Below are 25,872 nucleotides of genomic sequence, written 5' to 3' on the forward strand. Positions count from 1 at the left end.
TATAGTAAAAAAAAAATCAAAACAGTAGTTTTCTTTAGGAGAGGTGGGGTCATGGATTGACTGGGAAAAGGTACAAGGGAACTTTTCAGTGGTGATAGTAATGTCCTATACCTTAATAGGGTTTGGAGTTAGAAAGGCAAAAGTATTTGTCAAAAATCATCAAAGGGTATGCTTAAAATGTGAACATTTCATTCAGATAAATTTTATCTAAAAAAAGAAAGACTATAAGCAAATATTTGAACTCTAGTTACTGTTATTCATTCTGAAGAGTTTAGGGGTAAAATGTATTGTCTAAAATTCATCTGGAAATGCATAAAAAATAAGATAGGCTGACAAATGGACAGATGAAGAGGTAAGTAATGTAACTAAAGTAAAAAAAATTTTTTTAAGTTCAAACGTTTTTATTAATTCAAACTATTTGTTGTAGTTCCAAAAAGCTATGATTTTCACAATAAGGGCTACTTGAAGAAGGCTTTCTATATTCTTTGACGTAAACAGACATTTGCTAAACGGAGATGACAGTTGGTGTGAATTTTAAAATTTTAAATGCAGCTTATTTCTTAAATTAGAATAATATCTGCAATAATACAAACTGAAGATTGAATCTGATAAAGTGTAATATTAAATCTGAATTGTTATGAGTAAAAATGCTGGTATATTACATTTTTGGGTGTGCTATGCTACTAAAATGCCTTAAGGGTAATTTGAGGATGCAGATGGAATTATACGACTTTTAATAAGCTGGAAATAAGTTACGTATGGGTGTGCTTGACTGACATGTGCCTTACCGACAGTATGTCACAAAAATAGAAATATACAAAAATGTTATACATCGCTAGATATTGATTCTTGTAAATCATGATAAAATTTCTGATTGGAATATTTTTTATAACATCTTTATTGGAGTATAATTGCTTTACAATGGTGTGTTAGTTTCTGCTGTATAACAAAGCGAATCAGCTATAGTAGAATCTAGGTGGCGAGTATATGGTGTTCACTGCTCAATTCTTTCAACTTTTTTGTATGCCTGAAAATATTCATAATAAAATATTGGGGGAAATGCGCAAGGGAGAATATATTTTTTCATAATTCTTTTAGGGAACATGTGAGCAAAAGTTTGGAGACCACTGGTTTCTATTATCAACATTTGCTTATGAATCTTTAACTTAAACTTACAGTCCAAACCTCTCTCCAGAATCTCAACCATATTTCCGTTTGTCTCCTGGACACATTATCTGGATTTCCCATCACATTTAAAACTCAACAGATCTAAACATGAATTTATTGTCTTCACATGTCAGTTAAAATATCATTAGCTAAAAGTAACAGAAGATAAGTGTCAAACAAAATGAGGGTTATTTTTCCTACATAACAAGAAACCTGGAGATAGGTGCCTGCTGGTGTTGGTTCAGCAGTTCAATGATATCGATACTGCCTGGCAGGTCTGCAATTCTCTTGGCCTTTCCTCATAGTCACAAAATGTTCTACAGCTCTAGGCATCATGCCTGAGTTCAAGACAGGAAAAAAGGGAAGGAAGCAATGCCAGTGACAATTGAATCTTTTTTTTTTAAATAAATAAATTTATTTATTTATTATTTTTGGCTGCGTTGGGTCTTCATTGCTGCACACAGGCTTTCTCTAGTCGCGGCGAGCAGGGTCCACCCTTCATTGCAGTGCATGGGCTTCTCATTGCGGTAGTTTTTCTTGTTGTGGAGCGCGGGCTCTAGGCTCACGGACTTTAGTGGCTGTGGCGCGTGGGCTCAGTAGTTGTAGCTCGCGGGTTCTAGAGCACAGGCTCAGTAGTTGTGGCACACAGGCTTAGTTGCTCTGCAGCATGTGGGATCTTCCTGGACGAGTGCTCAAACCTGTGTCCCCTGCATTGGCAGGCAGATTCTTAGCCACTGCACCACCAGGGAAGTCCCACAACTGAACCATTTACCAAGACAATTTCAGGTTTTCCAGAAACCTCCCAAAAGACTTCCACATAAATCCCATTAATCAGAACTGTGTCCTACTACCACCCCTACCTGCAAAGGATACCAGGAAGCAAGTACTTAACCTTCCTATCCTCTAAATTGGACATAGGATTGGGTGACAGGTGAGCCCACCTACAGTATCTGTAACATTCTCCCCAAAACCTGCTCCATCTTCTATAAGCTCTATCTGTGTTAATGGTTCCATGATCTGCCTAGTTACTCACCCAAGTAAGAAACCCAGGAGTCATCCTTTCCTCTCTTTCCCCTCCTATCCCTATATCCAATCTGTCTTGATCTTTCATCAAGCTTTTGAATACCTCTGAAATCTGAGCCTCCTTCCTAAACCCATTGCCACTGTCTTGGTTCAGGTTCTCATTTCTTACCTCAACTGCAATAGTAGTCTCTTAATTAGTCTCAAGCCTTAACTTCAAAGCATCCTCCATGCAGCCCCAATTTGACTAAAAATAGAAATCTAACCATCTTACGCCCTGCTTTAGCTCCTGTCTCTGGCTTTGCATAATGTCTAGTTTAAAGGCTAACTTCCTTATTTAATTTAATGTAGTCTCCTACTTTCATATAATGATGTACTCTTGAACACGTGTTATCAGTTAGGATGTCCTAGTCCTGTCAAGGGTCAGCTCCCCTAAGACACAGCTTTGTGGGAGGGTGGGTGGCTGGGGAAGCCTACACTCAAAATCTATATCTGTTACGTTAGGCAGGCAACCCTCTGTCTCTAATGCATGTGTGCTAAAATTGTAGTGTGAAAGAATAATAGATTTATAATAGGGGTTCTCTTCCCAGAGGGTCGAGAATGTATTTTGTCTTAGAGACATAAAGTTCAACAATATATTTAAAGTATCATAGCATTGTTGTTCATTTAGTTCAGAGATTTACTGAACGCCTACCATGTACGAGACACTATTCTTTAGTTCTTTTCTCTTTTGATAGATCAGAGAGGACAATAAGTGTTTGACTGAAACTAAAGATGTGCCTCTTTCTGCATTCCTAATGACTTCCATCTCTGCCTCTATTTCACTATTTGGGGCTTATACTTATTACCAGAATCCACACATTCATTTTTCTGTCTTCTCTTCATTTTCGTAAGTTAAAATTCATGAGATATTCAAACAAGTGTCCAAAGACACAGATGGTAAAGACGGCAACATGGCAGAAACTGACTGGTAGAGTACAACACAGTAATAGCTAACCCTTATATTGTACTTACTTACTCTGTGCCAGACACTGTTAACTCATTAACCTGCACAACTCCACGAGGTATGTACTAGTATCTCCATATTGCAGATGAGCAAACTGAGGCCCCAGGACAGCTTGGCACTTTTGTGAGCTGACTGAAAGCTGTGCCCTAGCACCTTCTCCACTCACCTCCCTCTGCTCCACTTGGGCTGCTCCCCTTCTCACAGGCCCCCGAGGAGCCCCTGGCTTCTCCAGCCCTGTGCTTTGGCACCTGCGGCCCCGTCTGCTCTTCCCTTCTGCTCAGACTCGTTCAGGACTCGCTCAGGCCCACTGTCCTCAGCAAAGCCTTCCCTGCCCAGTGCCAAGAGGGCAGGCGGTGCTTACCAGAACCTTGCCCCACATCCTCACCTTGCTATAATTTGCTCATAGATCTGTCTCTACCACCAGAGCCAGTTGCAGCAGGCCTGGCTGTCTCCTCGTTGTCGAGTCCCTGGGGCTTGCTACTATTCCTGGCCTATAACGGGCACTTAAAAGTTTTACTGAATTAAGGCATAGGCTCCCTGGATTTTACACTTTCTTGTCGCCCCCGTACTGCCTGGCACCACATGTTGCAGACACTTAGTCATTCGGAGTGGGAGCCTGGTTTCCCCACCAGACCCCTAACTTAATAAAATAAAGCGAAACAAAACCTTCCCCCCTTTGCTCCCATTTCCACATCACAATAATCCCCGAGGATTTGGATTCCTTTCCAAGCTCTCCCATCAGTCGAATACAGCAGGACCCGGAGTGTCTGACTCCCCTCCAATGGCCAGGCCGAGCAGGATGGGTCGCAGTCTTCTGGGCGCAGGGAAGCCGCATCCCACGCCTTCTTCTCCCAGTTCTTGCCTATTAAGGTAAGAGTTGGAGTCGCGCGGAAGGGGCCGAGGGAGGGTTCCCTAGAAGGTGCTTCCGCGGCCTGTGCGCTCGCAAGGCGCTGGGGAATCACAACCTGGGACCGGGTGCCCCGGGCCGGGTGTCCCGCGACGGGTACTTCCAGCTTCTGGGCGGCTTTGGGTCCTACTTATCTCTTCTACCCGAGGCCATCTTCCTAGTTTCCATAGCCACCAGGGCCGTGTCCTTATTCTCAACCATCACCGCAGGCCTCAAATGCGTCTCTGCACAGAGCTCTGATTAAATGAGTCTCGGGTCCCCAGTGGACGCTCCTTCCTCGCAGATGCTCCGATAACCACCGCGAGAGGGGTGCCTGCGGGGCGCGTCGCCCGGCCTGGGGAGGGAAGGAGGCGGCCTCTCGTTCCGGAGGTGAGCGGGGTACCTGCTCCTTCTGGCCGCTCGACCCCCACCCAGCGGCGCTCCCACCCATCGCCATCCTCTTGGCTCGGGGTCCTCCCCGGCCCTCTCTCACCCTGGGCCGGCTCCAGCCCCGCCCCCCCGCCCCCCGCAGGCCCCGCCCCCCGTAGGCCCCGCCCAAGGCCCCTCGCGCTCCGCCCCCTCCCCGCCGGCTCCCGGCGCTGCCGGAGCTCCGAGCCCGGGCCTGGGGACTCGGGATCCCGCCTCCGGGGCCGCAGCATGGGGCGCTTCGGCGGGGCCCTGCGGTGCATCAAGTACCTGCTGCTCGGCTTCAACCTGCTCTTCTGGGTGAGACCCGGAGCGGAGAGGGCCGGGCAGGGGAGGGGGCTGGGCGGGGACGCAGGGCAGGGGTCCCCGGGGAGCTGACCGCTGCGGCGTCCGAGCCGGGCTCCTGAAGGCAGGGTGTTCAAAAAGACGGAGGTAAGAAAAAGGCAGACAAAGCGGGCGGGGTGGGGAGGTGGGGAGGGAGGGAAAGATGGAGGGGGAGAGAACCGACAGAGAGAGAGATTGAGCAATGAGAAATGGTGAAAAGGGGGGAGACCCCGTGCGGCTCTTCCCTTTGAGGAACCTCTCTGCCTCGGTTTTCATCTGGAGTCTGGTAACACCAGGTGCGGGGCCACCAGCTTCTCTGCGCACACACCCCCTTCTCGCTCTGTCTTTCCGCTGGAGCAGGGGCCCGCCAGGGCGCCGGGACTGCCAGAGGTGGTGCCCCATCCGGAGTGTGCAGAGACATCACCTGGCTGTGGCGGGCTTGTGTAGGAAATTGGGGGTAGCAGTGGAAGTGGTGTTGGTGGGGGTTCAGCCTTTTTCTGGGCGTTAGGGGAGGGTACCGCTGGATGGAAGGAGGCGGTGGTGCTCTTGTGTGAGGGAATGGGCGGAAGGGAGGGGCTTCCAAGGGGCAGCAGCACCTCCCCACAAACCCCAGCTCAAAGCCTTTGCTAAATCCTACTGCTCCCAGAGATGATCTCATTCAACTTTGCATTGAATGAACAACATTCCCAGGATTAGTGGTTCACCGGCTGATAGGGCCATGACCCTTGTCTCCTGTATTACTGGGACAAGATTAGGGCTAGACAATCCCTAGATTCCTGGATATTCTGCCTCAGGCCCTGAAGGACTGGGAGACAAGGTCTGAAAATTGTCTTGTCTGCACATTTCCTCTTGGGCTTCCTCAAGGGAATGTCAGTCACTGTAACTGCTCAGACAGACGCTGAAGGAAAATACAGATCTTGCATTGGGTGAAGAAGTATCTTAGAGCTGGGAGGGAGCAGCAAGGGGGCTGGGTGCTTTAAAATAACTAGGATAAAGGAGGTTGCTGTTTGTCTTATCTGCTCTGGGGAGTTTGTTTTCCCGTGACTCCAACTAATTAATTATTGAAGGATGGTCCCTGCTTGTGTCTGCCAACCCATTAGCCCAGATGCCTGGGTGACTCCAGCAATTCCAAGCTCTCAGAGGTCAAGTTGCCATCCTCAGCATCCTGCAGCAGGGGAAGGTGTGAAGGAGGTACCCCATAGACAGCCCTGAATTTTAAAAATACACATGGCTTTTGTACACTTGGGCATTTACATCCAGCATACTATCGGGAAGGGCATTTCTAAAGGCCCTTTATGTTGTGCTTTTTAATAGTCTGGCTTAATTTCAAAAGCTGTTAATTATAAATGTCATGCTTTAGTGACACCCTTCACTCTCACTGCTTACAAATTCAAAAGAGGTTTTATCGAAGTCTGAGAAGGAATTCTTAGGCTGGGTACAGTGCTTATTTAGTGCCTGATGCTGTGCCAGCCTGTCCAGAGATAATAGGCAACATTTATTGAGCATTTTCAGTGTGTCAGGGACAGTGCTATGCACACTGCATTCATTATTAACTTAACCCTCACAACAATCCTGAGGTGCATACTATTATTATCCCCATTCTTACAAATAAGGAAAAACTGAGGCTCAAATAGGTCCACTTGCCCAAGGTCACACAGCTAATGAGTGGCAGAGGTGGGACTCAGACTCAGCCTTCATGCTCCTAAGCACTGTGGTACCCGTAGTTAACCAGTGGTTCTCAAAGTGTGAGTCCTGGGCCAGTAGCATCAGCACCTCCTGGGAACTTGTCAGAGACGCACATTCTCAGCCCCATCACAGGCCTGCTGAATCAGAAATTCTGGAGGAGGGACCCAGCAATCTATTTAAACAAGTCCAGGAAATGCTTATGCTTGCTCAAGTTTGAGAACCACTCTGTTAAAGAATCAATGCACAAGAACTGTAAAAATAACTCATATATGTAAATATAAATAAATATACATAATTTATATTGACAAAAGTATATATATATAATTTATAAATTAAAAATACTGTTCCCTAAGCTGCTAATCTAGTTGAGGAAATGACCAATGAATATAGAACAACAACAAACAAAAAAAACGACAGCATATAATCAAGTGACAAATTTCACACCTCTGACTCTAAACACAGGAAGGAAGGGAAGTAGGAACAAAGCAATGTTAGAGTACCTATCATGTATTAGCCACTGGGGTTAGGCATGACCTTTTATATATCCGACCTAATTAAGGAGTTCCCAGCAATAGTGAGGAGTTGGGACAGTTGTCCCGGTGACGTTTAAGCTGAAGCTTGAAGGACTGGTAGGATGGAGGTGGACAAGGGTGAGGGGGGTGACACACCACCCACGGGCAGAGGAACAGAGCAAGGGTGAGTGTGACCACCAGCTGACAAAAGGATCAGGCTCAAGTGCAGAGATCGCAAGCGGAGTGTGCTTGAGCAAGTCATCTTTACTTCTAGCCCTGTTTTCTCAGCTGAACAATTGAGGTAAAAGAGTTGTTGAGAGGATTCAAAGGAAATATGTAAAGTATCTGACTTCACCTTCCTGTGAGCCCAATATGTAGTAAGTGCTCAAATTTTTTAAATTATTACTTTTATTATTAAGTGCCTGGCACATAGAAAGCATTTAATAAAAGTTAGCGCTCTTTCCCCAGAGTCCCTTAATATCAGGGAATAGTGTATATCTTTGCCAAGTAACTTACAGCTTGTCTTTGCTTTAGGATAACTACACACTGGCTTCTCAGTTTGTACTTGTGGATTTTCCCCACTGGGACTTAGAATATTCTGAGAGCAGGAATCTTTTTCCGTCTTGTTCATGGATATATCTCCAGCGCCTAATAGTACCCAGCTTATAGAAGGCATTCCATGAACATCTGTAGAAAGAATTGATGAATCTGCAGGTTAGGAACTGGATACAAATGGCCTTCCCGATTTGCAAAGGTAATCAACTGTCAACTTTATCTGGAGGACTGAGCCTGTCTCTTCCTGCTCATTCCCTGTCGGTTTGTTCTTTGTACAGATTGGGCCCAGGAGGAGAATATGGGGCCTTCCTCACTGTCAGTTCCGTGGGGAATGGGGACCAGGGACCAGCAGCAGTCACAGACAGCTCTCCCATGTCTATAACTGTACAGCCAAAGGGAAAGGGGCGACCTGAAGCGGGCTCCTAATGATTTAGAGGAAAGCGATTGTTTGGGATAAATTGTCTAGATGTGTACCTTCACTGTAACTGAGGGAACCTGATTCCAGGAAAGCCCCACCCTAGTTTTGGAAGTTGTTTTTTTTCCTGGTTAGAGGGTTTGTGGGAAGTTTGGGGAAGGGGGAGAGGGCAGGGGACAGTTTTCCTGGAAGGACAGGCGTTCGCCATGACTTCAGGCGTTCTATTTACACACTCTTAGATGCTTGCGTGCCTGTCCTTCTGAGGTCTGGGGTCCCCCTGGGTGACAGCACTTCCTTTCCTGTCAGGAACTCACCAGAAGGCAGACGCAGAGGCTGGGTGGGGTATGTTTTGTGATCTGCAAATCGATTCGCAACCTCCTTCTGGCAGCTGGGTGAAGTTTCCCTAGGCTGTGCTCCTGGTTTTATAAACATTCAGCTAGAGCCTGCCAGAGCCAGCAGAGCACTCCCCGGCCCAGGGCTGCTGACTGTGCTCACCATTGAATTTTAACAAAACAAAAGTAAAGCCTGGCCCCAAGCACCACTAAATTAATTTCTCTTATCATGGCTGATGTCTAACATGAAACCCCTCCCAGTATCTGTCATGTCTAAATTCGGACATTACAGTCAGATAGCATGGCATGGTCCCATGCCTTTCACTGCGATCACCTTTTTTTTTTTCCCCCTCCGTTGCATAGTGATATAAATAAACCACAATCTACCAAGCCACGTGTGTTGGTTTAAAGAAAAAAGAAAAAAACCTGGGCTCTGTTTATTCCTTGGTTTGTTGTTGTGTACTCGGCGTTTTCCCATCGTTGTGCTGTGTGAGCTGCTCAGGGTCGCCGACCAACAGGAAGCAGGACCGTTCATTGTTGAGAGTCAGATGCCATACATGGCTTGTTTGAAGTTGCTCTCCTTTCCTTCTCACTGTTATTAATGCAGCTCTGGAGTTTCACTTGGTGATGCCTAACAGGTGCTTTTAGGAAAGACCGTGTCTCGTGGGCTTACGAGATGTCTGACTTGTCTACTCCTCTTTCCCAAATTCATTTCAAACTGTAGCTCCAGAGCTACCACCTGTCAGAAAGACTTGTTTAAAAAAATACCTGAAGAAAGTATTCTATGGGGTCCACCCAAAAGCTAGACCACCCCAGAAGGCAGATAGGAATTTCCTTGGCCCTGTCGTTGGATAGTCTCCATTTCTGATTTCTGTCAAGGTGGGGAGAGAGTGGCAGCCTCCCCTATTTTGGATAAGAGGGGCCCAGTGGTGCTGGGAGGGGCAGGACTCTATGATAGGAGCCAGCCTGCAGAAGCCAGAGCTATGGTTCCAGGAGTCTGGTAGACCTCGGCCAGGTCTAGGCAGCGTGGCAATTCATATCCACGAATTCAAAGCCTGGAAGGTGGATACTGGCATCTCACTTCCTGGGTTTGCTCCTGGCCATAGTATTTACTAACCAGGGGTGCTTGGTTAGTAAGCTGTTTAACCTCTTCGAGCCTCCATTTTCTCATCTATATAATGGTCATAATCAAGTATCAACATCAGTGTATGACCTTGGTGCAGATAAAAGAGTAAATATTTGTAGAGTATTAAGTATGGTACATGAGATAGTAAATATTCAGTAACATAGATGTATATTACTGGTAGTCATATTTAAACACTAGAAAACAAGTGGGAAAGTGGAATCTAGAATCCAAGAGATTCATAAAGGTAAGGAGAAGTAGGAAACAGGTGTCCTAAGTCCAACCAACCAAGCAAAGTGGCAAGAGTCTTGTAGCTTATCAAAGGCCTGAAGTCAAAAGGAGAGGTTCTTTCCTCTGCAGTTAGTCACTCAGCAGGTATGTGCTTACCACCAACTCTGTGCCCAGCACCCTACCAAATGCTGGGCATTCAGAAATGGTTAAGACACAGTCCTTGATCTTGAGGCACTCAAAAGACCTTTATTTGGTGCTCCTTTGTGCCTTTGAGTATAGTTTACTGTCTCTTTAATGTCTTTGCTCCTCGGGGCAGGGAGTGTGCTGTGCTGGTATCCTTCTTCTTCCATCTCTCAGCACCTAGAATAGCTTCGGCAGTCACTGGCACAGCTCTGGCTAACAGACCCTAGCGCTGGAGCTGTTTGTTTGTTCCCCGCCCTGCTTCTGTGCTACCAAGGGGAGGCCAGGGGGTAGAAATAGGAAAACCTTTGGTGATCAGTACCTCTCAAACTTGAACATGAATACAAATCACCTGGGAATCTTGTTCAAATATATATTCTGATTTGGTAGGTCTGCATTTCTAAGAAGCCCCCAGATGCTGCTCATGCTGCTGGTCCAGGGAACACACTTTGAGAAGCACCCGTTTAGATGTGGCCTTAAGAGGTCAAAGATCCACTGGTGGCTCTCATTTCTGAATGGGGCAGGGAGTGCCCTTCCTTTAGGCCTGCTCACCTGGCTTCCTTGTGGCAGTTCTCTTAATTCCATTTACCACTTTACCGTTATTCTTCTAAGAATTTTCTTTTACACTGAGACTTGTTGGTTTCTACAATTACCAGGAGGCCACCTGTCCATTGCCCATTATGCTTCACTGTGTTATTCCAGAATATGTAGTATCTTTGGGTCTCCAATCATGTGTGACAAAAGAGAACATAACTTCCATTCCCCACCTTAACACTGACAGTTAATATCACAACAGGGCTGTTCTTCTAAAGTAAGTGACACTATACTAACCATCATGTCATGCTTGCAAAGGAATTAAGGAGAAGGAATTGAGAAAGAAGCCCATAAGATGGGACGACCAGATGGGCTGAGAGCACATGATACAGACGAATAGGGGTTACCTTGGCTTGCTTTTTTCATCCTCTTTGGATTTAATTAGGGACAAAAATAACATTCATATGATGCTTTGGTTTAAAAATGCTCTTACATACATTATCCCATTTGATCATGAATCAACAACAACCCCATGAAGTAATGTAATCCCCGTTTTACTGATGTGAAAGCCGAAAGGCAAGCACAGTATGTCTGGGGTCCAAGAGTTAGGGAGGAGCAAAGCCAAGATTCACACCCTGGTCTTCTGACTTTAAACCCTGTGTTCTTTTCACTGTACACATTTATGAGGGCACATGGAATATAAGGTATAATAAATGCTACTGGCTTAGAAAACATGAAGTTTATGGCCGGGGAGATTATATCCAGTGTTGGATTGTCTTGATGCATTCCAGAAATGCAGGTGCAAAGAGGTGCATAACGCTCTGGCATGTGGGAGAAAGAAGAGAAAGGCTGAGAACACCCCTGATTGGTTTAAGGCGGAGGAAAAGCAAGATGGGAATTGAGAAAGGGTATGTATCAAGAGACAGTGTTTAAAATTAATTTCAGTAGCAAAAACTTGAAGAAGAATATTAAGCATTATATAAATGGAAGGTACGTGCTGGCTGCTTTCCGATGCACATTTTGTATATTAACTTCCTTAATCCTCACAATGACCTTCTGAGATAGCAGCCATTGTCACCCCTAGTTTATATATAAGGAAACAGAGGTACAGAGAGTTTAAGAGCCTTGTCCGAGGCCTCAGAGCTGGCCAGTGGCAGAGCTGGGTTTCTGTGCGTGGCCCCAGAAACTGTCCTCTTAACCACTCCAAGTCTACAGACTGACAAGAAGAGAAGACTGAAGCTGTGATGAGCATGTGAATTCCAGACCTGCACTCTCCAATATGGCGGCTGTGCTACTAACCACATGTGGCTTTTCACATTTAAATTAATCTGTATTAAAAGGAATTGAATATTCAGCTTCTAAGTTGCACTAGCCACATCTCAAGTGCTCAGTGACCATGGGTGGCTAGTGGCTGCAGTATTGGACAGCACAGACAGAGAACATTTATATTTACATCACTGGAGAAAGTTCTTTTGGATAGCTCTAGCCTAAATATAGTTATTCTTTCTCTCATAAGTCATCTTTTCCTGTTTTTCTCTTATTGGGTCTTATAAAAACTAAAACTAAAGAGAGAGGGGGAACATACTTTCTGGAAAGCAGGACCGACATACCTAGTATAGAGGTTTAGAAACTCAAGGGAATCCCAGCTGTCATGGAAAGAGTGTAGTGCTAAAATAAAAATTAGTAGAGGAAGGCAGCCGAGGACTAAATCATTAGAATCATGGCCATGGTGTTTCCTGTCTTGAGTAGGATTAAGTTTTCAGTTTGAATATAACATTAGTGAGTCTACCACCATAATAACAATAAGTGCTGGGCAATCACAGTTCTGAGTGGTTCTAAGTGTGTAAGGTGAACTCATTTAATCTCTTAGGGAGGCACTATTATTACCCCCATGTTGCAGCTGAGGAAGCTGAAGGTTAGTGAGGTTAAGGGACTTGCCCGAGATCACAGGACTAAGTGGCAGAGCCTGATTCAAACCCGGGATGCCTAGAACCCCCTGTTTTTATCTGCTACAACTCCTCGACAACACAGCGTATACATGTGGATTGTTTTTGTTACTATCCTGTCCAAGAGCATCATTATTCAGTCTGAATACTCAGAAGAGGTAAAATTTTCTACAAGAGCAGTTGGGGAATGTTCCAAGGTATGTGCCAAGCCCTGTCCTCCCCATTGTAATGGTGACTGGGAAAGAGTCAGCTTATAAACTGGGGCAAAGGAATTAGGCAGGGATAACAGAGCCCCCCAGTGGGGCAGGGATGGGGCCTGGAAGCTGCTGCCATTCATCCAGGAAGCCCACATGGTCTCCCTGTGCTCCCTGTACCCGTCTAGTCCCCTGTAAGTGGCCCAGTGCTGCCTGCCTCTCTGACCCCAAATGATTTCTGGTCAAATTGCTGTTAAGAAAAATTCTCTCTAGAATACAAGACTTTCAGGATTCCATTCAAGCTAACTTTTGAATAAACAAAGTGTTTTGGCTTGTTCCAATCTAACCTGAGTTTTACCTGAAACATTTTTTTCTCCCATTGTCTGTCTGTAGCAAGTAAAACCAGGTGAAGGTCATTATTATTGATTGATATTCAAAAATCCTGTTTATCTGCTCAAGAGTAGTTCTCTCAAACTACCTTGAAAAATATTAGGCTGTAAAATAAATATTGTTTAATATTCCATCTTTGCTTATGTAAAAGCTCAATATACCTGAGATGTCCATAGAATTCAGGGTAGCCCTCAAAGTCGTGTTTACTCAGAGGGCAAGCCTGGGATAAGAGCCAGCTGGATGCTGCCAGGAGGAAGTTCAGAGACATAGAAAAGACCATTATCGTCCTCCTGGAACTCGTCCCCCCGGTCAGGTAAGACAGACACTGGCTTTAAATCACTTTGATAACTTGGTGGATTGGATTTTCCTTTAGTGGTATTTGATCTTCATTTGATAGAGCCGTCTGCACAGTGGAATCATTAGCCAGTAGCCTGTGGCATTTGTTTTTACTGTATGAAGAAAACTATACAGCCATCATCTTTCTCCTAATTCTTACTGATCTCTCCTCTCCTTTTCCCTGTATCTCTTTAGAAAAAGGCATTGTGTACAACCACTGAATAAATACATACACATTCCACATCTATATTTATCTGCTTTATCATTCAGAGCAAGCTTTTCATCCTGGCTCAGTTTCCCTCCCCTGACCTTAGTATCCCCCCAGCGCTTCTGTACTATCCCCCACCCCCACCCCCCAGCAATGTCAATTGATCCACACGAGTTAACTATAGCAACCTAAACAGACAGCAGAAGGTATAATTAGGACAAATATGCAGCCCCATTATCTTTCTGGAGGTGCATAGAACACGCCTGCTCTATTGTGGTTTGAACTGCAGAACCCATCCGTTAGTGCAGAGAATTAAGCATTGATTTTTAAAATATATCCTTACCTGAAGGAAGTCTTTCAGGAATTTCTTAGCATAAGCTTGTTCTTATGAAATTGTTGTGAGGAAAATAATAGGGGAAATCAGAAACACTGGCAACTAACCAGTGCGTTTCCAGACTGACAGCCATGCATTTCCAACCTAGCAGCCGTCTCATCGTGTGCTACCGTAGTCCTGCCTCCCAATTCCACCTCACCTGGTCCTGATGTTGAGGCAAGGGCAGCAAGCTTCCTCAGAGGTGGTTTCACCTGGATGTCATATGGCATTTGGCTCTTTTGTTTCTTCTGACAAAATCCTTGATTTTGAGAAAGTGCCATCTCAATCCTTGCCTTGCTTTCACTGCATAATTGGATGAAAATCTTGGGAGCTGGCTTACCTCTTTGAGAAAATTAGTATCATCTTCTAGAGCAAATGTGCTTCCGACTTTTGCCTGCTAAAAGGATGAAGCTCCCATTACCCTTATGGTATCATAATGTGATTTGCAATCAGATCAAGAATTGTGAGTGTTCATTACTTGATTCCATCTGGGGTGAGAATTGCCACCAAGAGCAAGTATTAGCTTAAAAGCTTTTAATGACATTTCTAGGATTGAAGTGTCATTTCCCTCTGAGTGACGTCATCCCAAAGAATAGAATTGCAAAAGAGTTGGGTATGTATGTACATGGTATTCACCCTGGAGGAGCAGGAATACAGAATTCATTTTGTTTATTTTTTCATTCAAGTGCATTTTGTGTGTGTGTGTGTGTGTGTGTGTGTGTGTTGCCATGATTACATTAAGTTTTCATATGTCCTGCCTATAAAAGGCATGTATAGATTTATTCTTTGTGTCCATGCCTGATGCATGGCACACATCCCTGCAGGCTTGGAAAACACAGAACTGATACTACCTTCTCTAGTTTTGTTTTGTTTTTCTGTGGGAAAGTGTTTTGCTGAGTATATTCAACAGTGTATTCACACAGTGCCATCTGAGGTGTCTGCACAGTGTTTCCCAGGTGCAGATGAATTTGCAATCAGTACTTTGGGAAGTATTCCCTTGGAGGGCTGTGAAGGAGTTTGTTCACAATTGCTTCTATCAGCCTGTCTTAGGTCAAGTCGCCATAAAAAAAAAAAAAAAAAAAAAAAAAAAAACTATAGATTGGGTGGCTTAAACAACAGGAATTTATTTCTCACAGTCCTGAAGCCTGGAAAGTCAAGATCAAGGTATCAGCTAATTCAGTTCCTGGTGAAAGCTTTCTTCCTGGCTTGCAGACAGCTGCCTTCTCCCCGCGTCCTACATGGCAGAAAGCACTCTCTGGTGTCTCTTATGAGGGAATCCCATCTTGGGAGCCCCTCCCTCATGACCTCATCTAATCCTAATCACCTCCCAAGGGCCCCACCTTGAAATACCATCACATTGAGGGTTAGGGCTTCAACGCATGAATTGTGGCAGGGAGCACAATTCAGTCAACAGCACAGCCTAAATTGTACCTTTGTGAAGGCCCTCCATGCATTCATTTAACAGATGTCTGTTGGGAGGTGGCTGTGCAAGGCAGAGGGGTAGGTGCTCGGGACACAGCAATATAAACCCTGTCCCTTCCCTCACATAGCTCAGGACTTAATTTTTCTTTTTTAGTTACAGAAATATTTAAACAGAAGTGGTTATATGAGACACGGAGGAAGACACACACCTAGGCTAGGCTAGGCTTCGCAGAGGAAGTGACATGAGAGCTGACAGCTGTGAGTGGGTGTGAGCCAGGTGGAGGGGAGCAGAGGAGAACTTTGTAAGCTAAGGAAATAGCAAGAGCAGGGTCCCCAAGTGGGAGAAGGAACTGAAACTGTGTGGCTAGAGCTTCTGAGGATAATTAACTGGGTCTCCTATCTAGGGAAAAACACATGAGCTGCCTGAGAACATCCCTAAGTGATGCTTTTTACCCAGAAAGGGAGCTTTCTGGTGGGTTTAGCCATCAGATAGCAGAGTAGCATGTATTCGCTCTTTGTGATCAGGGTGGGCTACCTTCTGCTGGAGGCAAGGGGTGGAGGTGGGGGGAGCTGAGAAGAGTGAAGGACCCAGGCCTGGGGAGTGATCTTTGCATTTTTGTATCTCAGCACTACCCTCCCTCCAATTTGGTGCCTTCCTAAGAACCACGTTTGTGATTCATGAAAAAAAATTTTTTTTAAGTAAAAGAATATGTCCTCAAGATAGAACATTTCATCAGCAATCCCAGGAAAGTGGAAATAAATACAGCACAATATAATTGAAATCCAGTAACAAGCTTTGCTTCAAGTTAAATGACTTGTTTTCTGGCAGATAGGCATTACTTAAAGGAAACTTTTTGTTCATCCACCTTGCTTTAAAAGTTTTCCAGTTGGGTCTGTAGTCCTCTTTTCTGCTGCTTTAGTTTTAGAACACATACAGTCTTCTCCATGGACATATGCTTACAATTTGCAACTTTGTCCTGCAGACTCTCTGGAATATGGTTAGCTACTGAAATGACTTGTCCATGAAAATGTATAATGTAATTGTACCAGGTAATCCCCGATCTAATGTCATCGTCTATTCCTTTCATTTCTATCTTCTTTTTCTATTTTACTTCTCTCTTCTTTTTAAATAGTGTACACACTTTTGCCCTCAAAATCCTGTTGCATCACATTCTCTGAGTGCTTAATGCACAATTGGTGCACAGAAGAGAAACGGTGATGCAAAGAATGATGACATCTGGAGTCTTCTCAGGGGCTGGTTCTCTGACCTGCATTGTTAGAGTCCCTCTTGGGCCACAGAGGTGGGATCAGTTTCTCCACTAGCCCCTGAGATCCTTTGGAGAAGGAACTGGATCTTCCTTATCTATGAATCCTTGCCTCCTGGCTCACGACAGATGCTCAGCAAATGTTTATTAAATGATTAGCATCAAAGCCCTACTCATGCTGTTGTATGAAAAAGTCCACCCCTGGAAAAACAGTATTTCTAATGGTAATTGTTCCAAAGGCATAGGGATTGGTACTAGTCGCAGATGCAGAGTAGCCCTCGGCAAAGTTCTTTGGCTGGTAGAGTGAATCCATCATGGTCCTCGCCGATCACCGTGTCCAGCCCCTAACATCCCCCCTCTGGCCTTCAACCACTCAGGTCGTTACCTTTGGCTTCTCATCGTGTCTGGCATCAGGCAGCACTCGTGCTGCTCATTGCCCCCATCAGAATGAGGGCTCCCACCTCCCCTCTCCTCAAGGCCCTGCCATGGACTTTCCACAGTGGTAGCAAGCTTAGTACAAGCTGTGAGCCGTGTGCCCTAACTCCTGTTTCAAGCCCCAGACTTTGACCTTCCCCAGATTCCTCTCTCTCCCCAACACAGGGTTCCATGAAAGGCAGCGCAGCCCTTACCCACACTGTTCCCTCTGCCTGGCGTTCACTCCTCCCTCCAGTCCCTCCCTGCTCCGACACTTCTAACTCATTCTTCAAGCTGTAAGTCAAAATGGAACACCTTCTGCTGCACGCTGGTCATCACGCTTTGCTCTAATCCCTGGGCAGTGAAGCAGTTCCGTGGAGCACACTTCCTGCGTCCTGTGGCATTTATTAGTTTACAGGATTATCTTCCATGTCAGACTTTTCATGTCTTTTTCATCGTTGCTTCCCTAATGCTTAACACGGTACCCAGTCAGGACCATAGTTACCTCCTCCGTGAAAGACAGGGAGGAAGGAGAGCAGATGAGGACGGGCAGGAGCACGAGAAGGAAAGCAACATGAAGGGGCAGCCTCTCCATCCTTATTTGTTCTCATGTTGGCTGCAGTGTTGAGGTGCAACCAGAGGTACAGTGTTGTATCTGAATGCGAAGGAGGGGCTGAGAATGGGGGCATGGGGTGGGGCTGGGGGGTTGGTCTAGTAGGGTTAAAATTTAGCACTAGAGGCTGCTCAGTGAGACTTCTCTTCCCGGGCATGGGACGCACAGAGCAATGGGCCTTACAGAGTTGCTCACTTTGCCCCTGACTGGACTGGACTTGGTGTGAATTTTTTTTTTTTTTTTTTTTTTTGCGGTACGCGGGCCTCTCACTGTTGTGGCCTCTCCCGTTGCGGAGCACAGGCTCCGGACGCGCAGCCTCAGCGGCCATGGCTCACGGGGCCAGCCGCTCCGCGGCATGTGGGATCTTCCCGGACCGGGGTACGAACCTGCGTCCCCTGCATCGGCGGGCGGACTCTCAACCACTGCTCCACCAGGGAAGCCCGGTGTGAATTTTTTTCAAGCAATTTCAGGTGTGTGATAGAGCAACCAAAGTCCAGTGAACACAGAGTATTTCAAGAGTCTTGAAAGAACAGTGAGTTACAAAGGACCAAAGGGCTTCATTGTCTCTGTTGATGCCACTTTCCAAATCGGTGATGGCTGTCAGGCGCAGCCTCGGGCTTAACCTGGCCGCGCCCACAGTTTTCCTGATCCGGCGGCATGCTGGGAGGATTCCCTCCGCAGTGACGACATTCAGCCACGCCGCAGTTTCCTCGACCCAGGAGGAAAGCCTGGGTTTGGGGTTTGGGGGGTGTGGACGAGCAGGCGCAGAGTTTTTCTCATTTTGCCCCTTGGCTTTAAATTGCAGCCTCTCTTTTAATTTTCCATTATGAATCAAACACATCGGTGCCAAAAATGGACAAATGTATTCCGTCTGGGAGGATGATCCCAGACAGCTATAAATTAGAGCTTGTGTACAGAGGTGCCAAAAATGTGGCCTCGTGATAGGGTGTCCCTGGGACCAGTCACCTCCTCCACAGTCTGCTCGGTGATTACAGGCCTTGGCCTGACGCCTCCATCAACAGATTTTTGCTTTGTACTTGGAAACTCTTTCCACCGAGTTGCTGCAGAGGCGGTGTAGGCAGGGCTGCCTGTGAGGCTTTGCTGGGCACATCTGTCCCAGGGAGCCCCTAGCGCTCCGAGGATCGGGCTTTCCCAAGGGCATCAGAAAACAGCAATGACCTCACAATGACCTCTTCCCTGCACCAGAAACAGCGATGACCTCAAAGCCGATTTCCTCCCAAACTAAAGCACAGCCCAAGAAAACTCTCCCCATTTTTTTCTGGACTGGTCAGTTAAACTACCATATCACACTTTTAAACTTACAAGAGTAATACATGCTTCACGCACAAACCTTAGAAAGTATCGTGAAAAGAGAAAAGTCACCTGTAATTTTACCTGTCAAAGAAAAGTATTGTTAATGTTTTAACATGACTTCTCGGAATATTTCTCCACGCCTTGCTACCCTTTTAAAAAAGGCAAAACCTTTGAGAGCTGGTTGAACCCAGTTCCTTTAGCTGTTCCTCACATTATCTAATTAGTGCTTTCCTCTAAGTACTGGAAACTTTTAGTTGTTCCACATTAGAGAGTCCAGCTGGTAGAGCTCTGCCCCTCCAATTCCTCCTGCGGCAGTCATGCTGGTCTGCTTAAGAAGCCGGCCACAGAGGGAATGGGCCTTGGGAAGATGGAGGGTGAAGAAAGATAAAGTCCTCATATATATTCAGACAGATAGCCCCGGCTCTTTACAAATAGCCCACAGACAGAAGGATCTTGTATAAACAGGGCTCTGGTCTGACCCTGACTCTGACATCATTTTTCCTTATTAAACCTCTACTTCTCTGACTTGTGTGCTTGTCTCCCTTTTGCCAGCATCTGTGTCTACTCTTCCCTGCTGGGGCGGGGGCAGCCTCTAAACCGTTGGTCTGGGGATGGGTTAGGGAAGCCCAACACTAACTGGATGGGTTGGCAGAACCACGGGACTCTTTCTACATCTCTGCTCACTTGTGGTGCCTTGAGTCCAGAAGGTGCCAGTGGCCATCTGTTGATTGACACAATGAAATTCGAGATGGGTGTTTGTGGAGAGAGAGGAGACCCTGGCTGGAGCCTGCTGGCGGGCCTTTGTGACAGTCCTGGGAAGGAAAGGCTTCCAGCTCAGGTGTGGAGCCTCACAAAAGCCCTCCGAGTGGCGGAGAGGAAGCGGGCCATGACTCTACCAGCCACCAGCCTGCCCAGCCGCTGCCTGCGCCGGCCACTCAGCCTCTCCCTGAGCCACACAGCACACAGACCAGGCTTTTTCAGAAAATTACTTTTTCCTTTCTTGCTTTCCATGGAAACCCAAAATAGCAACCAAAAAAAAAAAAAAAGAAACAAAACAACCCCGGCCAGTTTCCCTCACTGCCTGCAAAACCATCCCCAGGCAGTGCGGCACAGTGACAGTGGCAGCCTGGGGGTTAGGACGGCTTCTAGATGCCTCTAAAACGGCTTTCTAACTGGACACCGTACACTCAGGAGGTGTGGGCAGGTTCTCTGAGGTTGGCGTGTTTTCTTCCCATTTAAAAAAGTGGGTTTCCCCCAGTCTTGGAGTTCATCTTGCTCTCGGTGACCTCTCACTGTGGTGTTGGTGAGGAAATCCCAAGTGCCCAGCAGGGGACAATAGGGCAGGAACCAAATACCTTCCCAGGGGACTGTTGTGGGAATACCCTTTCTGAGACACCTCCTGGGCTGTGCTGTGTATGCCCTATAACCGCGGGGCAGCCTGGCAGAATGGGAGAAACTCTGGGCTTGCAATCAGGAAACCCCAGTTTTAATATCACATCAGGGACCTGGGGTGGGCTGGGGGCTTTGAGCACATCATTCCACTCCTATTATAAGAAACGTGAAGAGGAGACGGGCTGGTTTCTTAGGGGCCCCCCTCCAACCCTCAGATTCTGGGGCCTCAGGCCTCCCAGGTCCTGCACACACTCTCCCCTCCCTTGTAAATGCAGGCTGTTTACCTTTCAGCTGGCAGGGTCGGCAGTCATTGCTTTTGGACTGTGGTTTCGGTTTGGAGGCCCCATGAAGGATTTCTCGTCAGAGGACAGTTCCCCAGAGTACTTCTACATGGGTGAGTGACTTCAGCTCTCCTCCACCTTAGCTGGGGCTGCCCCGGCTTCGAGTGGAGCCTGCACCTGGACTTCTGGGACGGGGGATGGAGGGAGAGAAAGGAGGCACACCTGAGCCCCAGATGCCCACCTGGCTCTGGGGTAGGGATGTGTGGTCCAAGCGGAGAGGAGAGGGCCCTACCCTGCCCACCCCACATGTGGTTCATCCCTCTGCTTCTAAAACCAAGGAAGACCAGGTGGAACTGAACTGTTGTGTTTCTTTCAGCCACTTCAAGAAAAGAAGCCCAGCGTGTAACCACAATTCATTTCCAAAGAATTGGAAAAGCCCCTTTGCCCCCCTGAGTGAAGTGGGCACACCACAAAGTCAGTTATTCACTCATCCATCTGGGGTGACGGGGGACCCCTGCCCAGTCAGGGTCTGGTTTTGTGTATTTGTGATCTTGTATTTTAAATTGTCAAGGAGAGACACGTAATTCAAAATGAAGAGAGACATCTCAAGATGTGGAAGGGTCAATCTCATCCCTCCATGACTAGGGACTGCAGAGGGGAGAGAGAAGGGGGAGAGGAGTGGGGTGGAGAGAGGAGGGAGGGGCGGAGGGAGGGCTGCCATGGAGAGAGGCCTCAGTGTGGGAGGGGTAGTAGCTGTCTCCCTCCAACTGTGGGAAAGGGGTGAGGAGTTGGAGGCTGACGTAGCCTCCAATTCTGAGACCATGTGATAAGTAGGGGATGAGAAACTAGTGTGTAACCAAGCGCTGACTTAGTGGTATTTGCAGTTGGTGCATCAGGGGTCATTCTAAACTGGTGAGGCAAGAAGGATTTGAGTTAGGTTTGAAAGACCAACCATAATCGATAGAGAAAAGGAAGAATAGGGACTGCAGAGGTTTGGGGCACACAGTGTGTCTATAGGATAGTGATCAGCAAGCCGAGGCTGGGCAGAGGACTCTTACCAGAACGTAAAGGATATGGGCATGGTAGGAATTAAGATTAGAAAAGTTGGGGAGGGACAGAGGACAAGTATAGAGGGCCTTGAATGTCAGGGCTAGTTAATTTAATAAACAATAGAAGGATAATTTAGGGTTTGAGGGAGGGTACGACCTACACTGCATTTTAAAGAGATTATTGTGGAACGAGAGGGGAGGACAGAAAAAGACGGTGCTAGATTATGGATATAGTCAGGCCTGAAGAAATAAGGGTATAACCCATGGTGGTTGCAGTAGGAATTGTGAAGAAAGGGACAGAAAGACAAGAAACTTTATTAAGCATTATTAAATATTATTATTAAACATCATTAAACTCAGGGACAGAAGGAATCAAAACAAAAAAGATATCAATGATAGACAGAGTCAAGCCTAGAAGTCACAACTCATGGTTTTCAGATGGAAACCTGAGGCAAGGGACCCTGCTGGGTTAGAGAGAGGGGCGGGTATGTGGAAGGAAAGATGGAAGCCAGTCTGGGGGGCAGCCTCTGTCTGTGTTGCTCCAGAGACAAAGCACTGATAGCAATTTCACAGGTGTAGATTTGGGGCCAACATAAGAAAAGCTTTCTAATGACTTGATAAATCAAAGAAGCTGAGCAGACTTCTACAGTGATCCCTCTGATACCTTGGTATTTAACCCAAAATCAGAATGGAGCCTTTATCAATACAGGAGATTCCTGCATTAAATAGGAGAACAAACTAGTTCTATACAGACGTTCCTGATCCTATTTCCTAATGTAAACTAAAGCAACATGAACAGCCCAAGATGCAAGAAATGTCATATATTTATAGACATATCGGTCAGGACTCTTTTAATTGCAAATCACAGAAACTTGACTCAAACTGTCTAGAGCAAAACAGAAATTTCTTGACTCACATAACTGAAAAGTCAGGATTAGTTCTCATCACAGGGACACAAGTGATGTGATTGGAATGCAGTCTGTAGCCACCTCTTAGCTCCGCTTTCCTGTGGCTCCAGTTTGGGGCAGGTTCCCCCTAGACGTGATAAAACGTCCACCCACAGCTCCAGGCGCCATCTCCCAGGTAACCTCAGCAACAGTACACTCTTCTTTCATTCCAACTGATCCAACCAAAGTCCTGGGTCTCACTGTCACTGGCAATCTTGGGTCCAGTGCCCGTTCCCACACCAGTCATCGTGGCCAGCTGCTTGGGACGGGCTTGTTGGCTGAAGCCTGGGCTTCACACCTGCCTTGGGCGAGTCAGCCCTCTCAGACCACAAGGACTGAGAGTGGAGGAGGTTCTTTGTCTAATAGAAAAGAAAAGGAAGTGAACTCTGGGTGGGGAAAACAACAGCCCTCACAGCAGGGCCTGAATCCTTCCTGCTTGTTCTTGGCAGCCTGGGGCGCGGCGTGGGTCTGCCCACCCTTGGTTCTCCCTCCCCTCTCTAAGTCACCCTTGAGTGGCTGGTGGTGAGAATGCTTACGGTCAGTGCTTGAAGTTCAGAGAAGTGGATTATCATAGAGTCTTAGCACTAGACGGAATAAGGAAACTGAGGACCAGGGGTTGAAGCAGAGGAGGAGGGGTGCTGACAGTCAGCCGTGGTTTTCCAGCCCTTCAGGGTGGGGCTCAGCCCGCACCCCAGACCTGCCAAGCAGGTCTGCTTATTCTGTTTCCCTGTGCTGTCTCTCTGGAGAGTGCCAACAAGAAAAAGTCCTTGTGAGGTCAGGAACCTTTTCTCCACTTTAAATACTTCTTATAATATAAATAGAAAGAGCAATATACATGTTTACAGAAATTGATGTTTCTTTCCTCAATAAATAATTTTCCAAATAGGAAAGACACCAGTTCCCTAGCAATAAAACGAGAAGAAAAGTACACCAGGATTCCATTTTATGGACTTGCATAGCAAACAGTGTGAGGTAACAGGACTTTAAAGAAGAAGCAAGCCCAGTTTTTGGAAAATCTCACTTCATGTCACAGGGTACTGTGCACTGCTCTGTGTATTTTCCTTTTCAGAATAGGTTCCAGAGCAATCAGCCCATTACACTCTTATCACCCCATTGTTAAAGAGCCCTGGAGAGTAGGCTTGGCCCATTGAAGCACTCTTAAAGAAATACCACCTCTCCCTGAGAGGGACCTCAGGAAGGCACATGGTCTAGCTCCCTGCTTCTGGGCAGATGACTGCTGCCTCTAGGGGGATGCTTTCCTCTCTGGGACCCTTGGGTCTTTCTCCTTGGTGATGGAGAGAAGGTCCCTTCTTATAATAAAGATCTGGAGGTGACTTCACAGCCAGAGGCCAGCGTGGAGAGGATCCAGCTGTGAGGGGAGCTGGAAATGAGGCCAGGGAGCCAGGGTAGTCAGACACTGCACCTGCTGCCTCTTCTCAAGGACCTCAGAGCTCAGGTCGAGACCTGGAGGCCGACCCAGGCTGTCGTGTCCACTGGTTGCTATCGTGGAGAAAGGAGAGCCTGGCAAGCGTGGAGCTGGCAGCAAGAAAGGCTGGGTGACTTGGTGTTTCCCAGACCCTTTCCACATTAGTCTCCTTCAGTGAACTCTTGGGAGAAGGCCCCAGTGTCTTCCAAGTTCCACCAATGTGCCCCTCTGCTTTCCTGTTACAACTTGTCCCTGGGGCTGCCCCTTAGGGGTATAGGCAGCACAGGGGTCTTCTTTCCAGGAGGCAGAGTGAGGAGCGATCCCCTCGGCCCTCAGAAAGCTGGAGCACATGAAGTCATGTCTGTGAGCAGAGGACCGAGGGTGTCATCGGGTTTCTCCATGAAGGGGAAGGGGCTGCCCACACAGACTGCAGCCACTCGCTCTCCGGGATCGCAGGCTCTCTGTGGCTGTCCCTCCCTGTGAATCCAGAGCCGCAGAGCCTGGCTTTGATGGCGGCTGGATGTTATGTGTAAGGAAAGCATTCCAGCGCTGAGTGCTGAGGGGCTGGCTTGACTTTTTAAAAACTCTGACTCACTCTGCTAATATTTTTTTACTTCTCAATTTTTAGTTGTACCTGAGATTCCTAGTAATTGCAGAACAGACACGTGCCATAGCTTACATTGTTGAGACAATTTCTCCAAAGCATTTTTACAAGAACTTAATAGATAATTATTGCCATATTACACATAACAAAACTGAGGAATAAGAGGACTTACCTAAAGGCGCGGTCGGCAGGCCTGGATTTCTAGCTCCCACCAATGTGCTTTGAAGGGAAAACCCAGAAATCATCAATGATAGATCCCTCGGGCACTTTTCTCAAGGAAGAAGGAAAAGAACCCTCCTGCCATTTGTAAATTGCAAAATTCACAGATTTCTAGCTGAGAAAATCACGCTTCTTCTGAGTTCCTTCTGAAAGTGCAGTATAGGAGTGAGGGTGTGCACTTTGGAATAGAACCCCGGGTTCAGTTCCACTGTCCCCCCTCACTAGTCATGCAATCTTCCATAAATTAGTTCTCCGTGTCTCAGATTCCTAATCTGTGAAATATGAATACCATTTCTACATACCTCATAGCGTTGATGTATGAGATGATTTAACCTATGAACGTGGCTTGAGCGCAGTACCTGTTGTGTCATGAGCCCTCAATAAATGTCAGCTGTCATTACAGCAGTGAGGGCAGGCTGAGGAAGGAGTCAGCCTGCGGGAGGCACAATGATGTGGGAGAGTAAGAGAGGGGAAGATAAAAGAGTGGTTTAGATGCCATGTAGTCAGGGCGAGACACCAGCTGGTAGCACTGAGCCTTCCAGGTGGCGGGTTCCTGAGATAATGCCTGCCTAGGGCAAAGGACAGATGCTGAACAGAGTAGCTGAGGCACTGGGAAAGGTGGTGGTTACTCAGTGTTGAATGACTCCGTGACTAATGTATGTTCAGCTCCTAGGACAGCACTCAGTAACTAACAGCTGCACAGTACCTAGTCCTTACCTTCCCCATAAACTAAGTCCCATCCAATATTCTAAATACGTATATAATTATGTGTGTCCAGGGCAAGCTGGGAGAGAGGGAAAGTTGCACAGAGGCAGAGAAAAATATTTTCAGATGAAAAATGGTCATTAGGTGGGTATGTAAAATCATCTACAGCCAAAAAGCCACCGAAATTGATGAGCGTGTCACTACCCAGTCCTTAAAAGGGGAGCCATTTAAAAATGAGTTGATGCAGACAAGGCTTTTAGGATGCCACTGTCTCCTTTCTGTGTTAACTGAAATGATGCTTCTAGCTTCAAAAGAAGGATGCCACTGTCTCCTTTCTGTGTTAACTGAAATGATGCTTCTAGCTTCAAAAGAAGGAT

General features: G+C 46.6%; 1 protein-coding gene across 2 annotated transcripts in view; it reads left to right on the plus strand.

The window, feature by feature from the left end:
• The first annotated feature begins 4,696 nt into the window (after positions 1-4,696).
• Positions 4,697-25,872, plus strand: part of TSPAN2 (tetraspanin 2) — a 41,976-nt gene continuing 20,800 nt past the window's right edge. The window contains exons 1-2 of one of the 2 annotated variants that reach the window (XM_029230411.1): positions 4,697-4,805; positions 20,556-20,658. In XM_029230411.1, coding sequence (XP_029086244.1) covers positions 4,737-4,805; positions 20,556-20,658 — 172 coding nt within the window. In that variant the 5' untranslated portion in view covers positions 4,697-4,736. Of the gene's footprint in view, positions 4,938-20,555; positions 20,659-25,872 lie in introns of both variants that reach the window. The other variant, XM_029230412.1, reaches the window with a different exon arrangement.

The sequence above is a fragment of the Monodon monoceros genome, unplaced genomic scaffold (genome assembly GCF_005190385.1).
Source record: "Monodon monoceros isolate NGI ecotype Baffin Bay Population unplaced genomic scaffold, NGI_Narwhal_1 Super_Scaffold_18, whole genome shotgun sequence".
NCBI lineage: Eukaryota > Metazoa > Chordata > Mammalia > Artiodactyla > Monodontidae > Monodon > Monodon monoceros.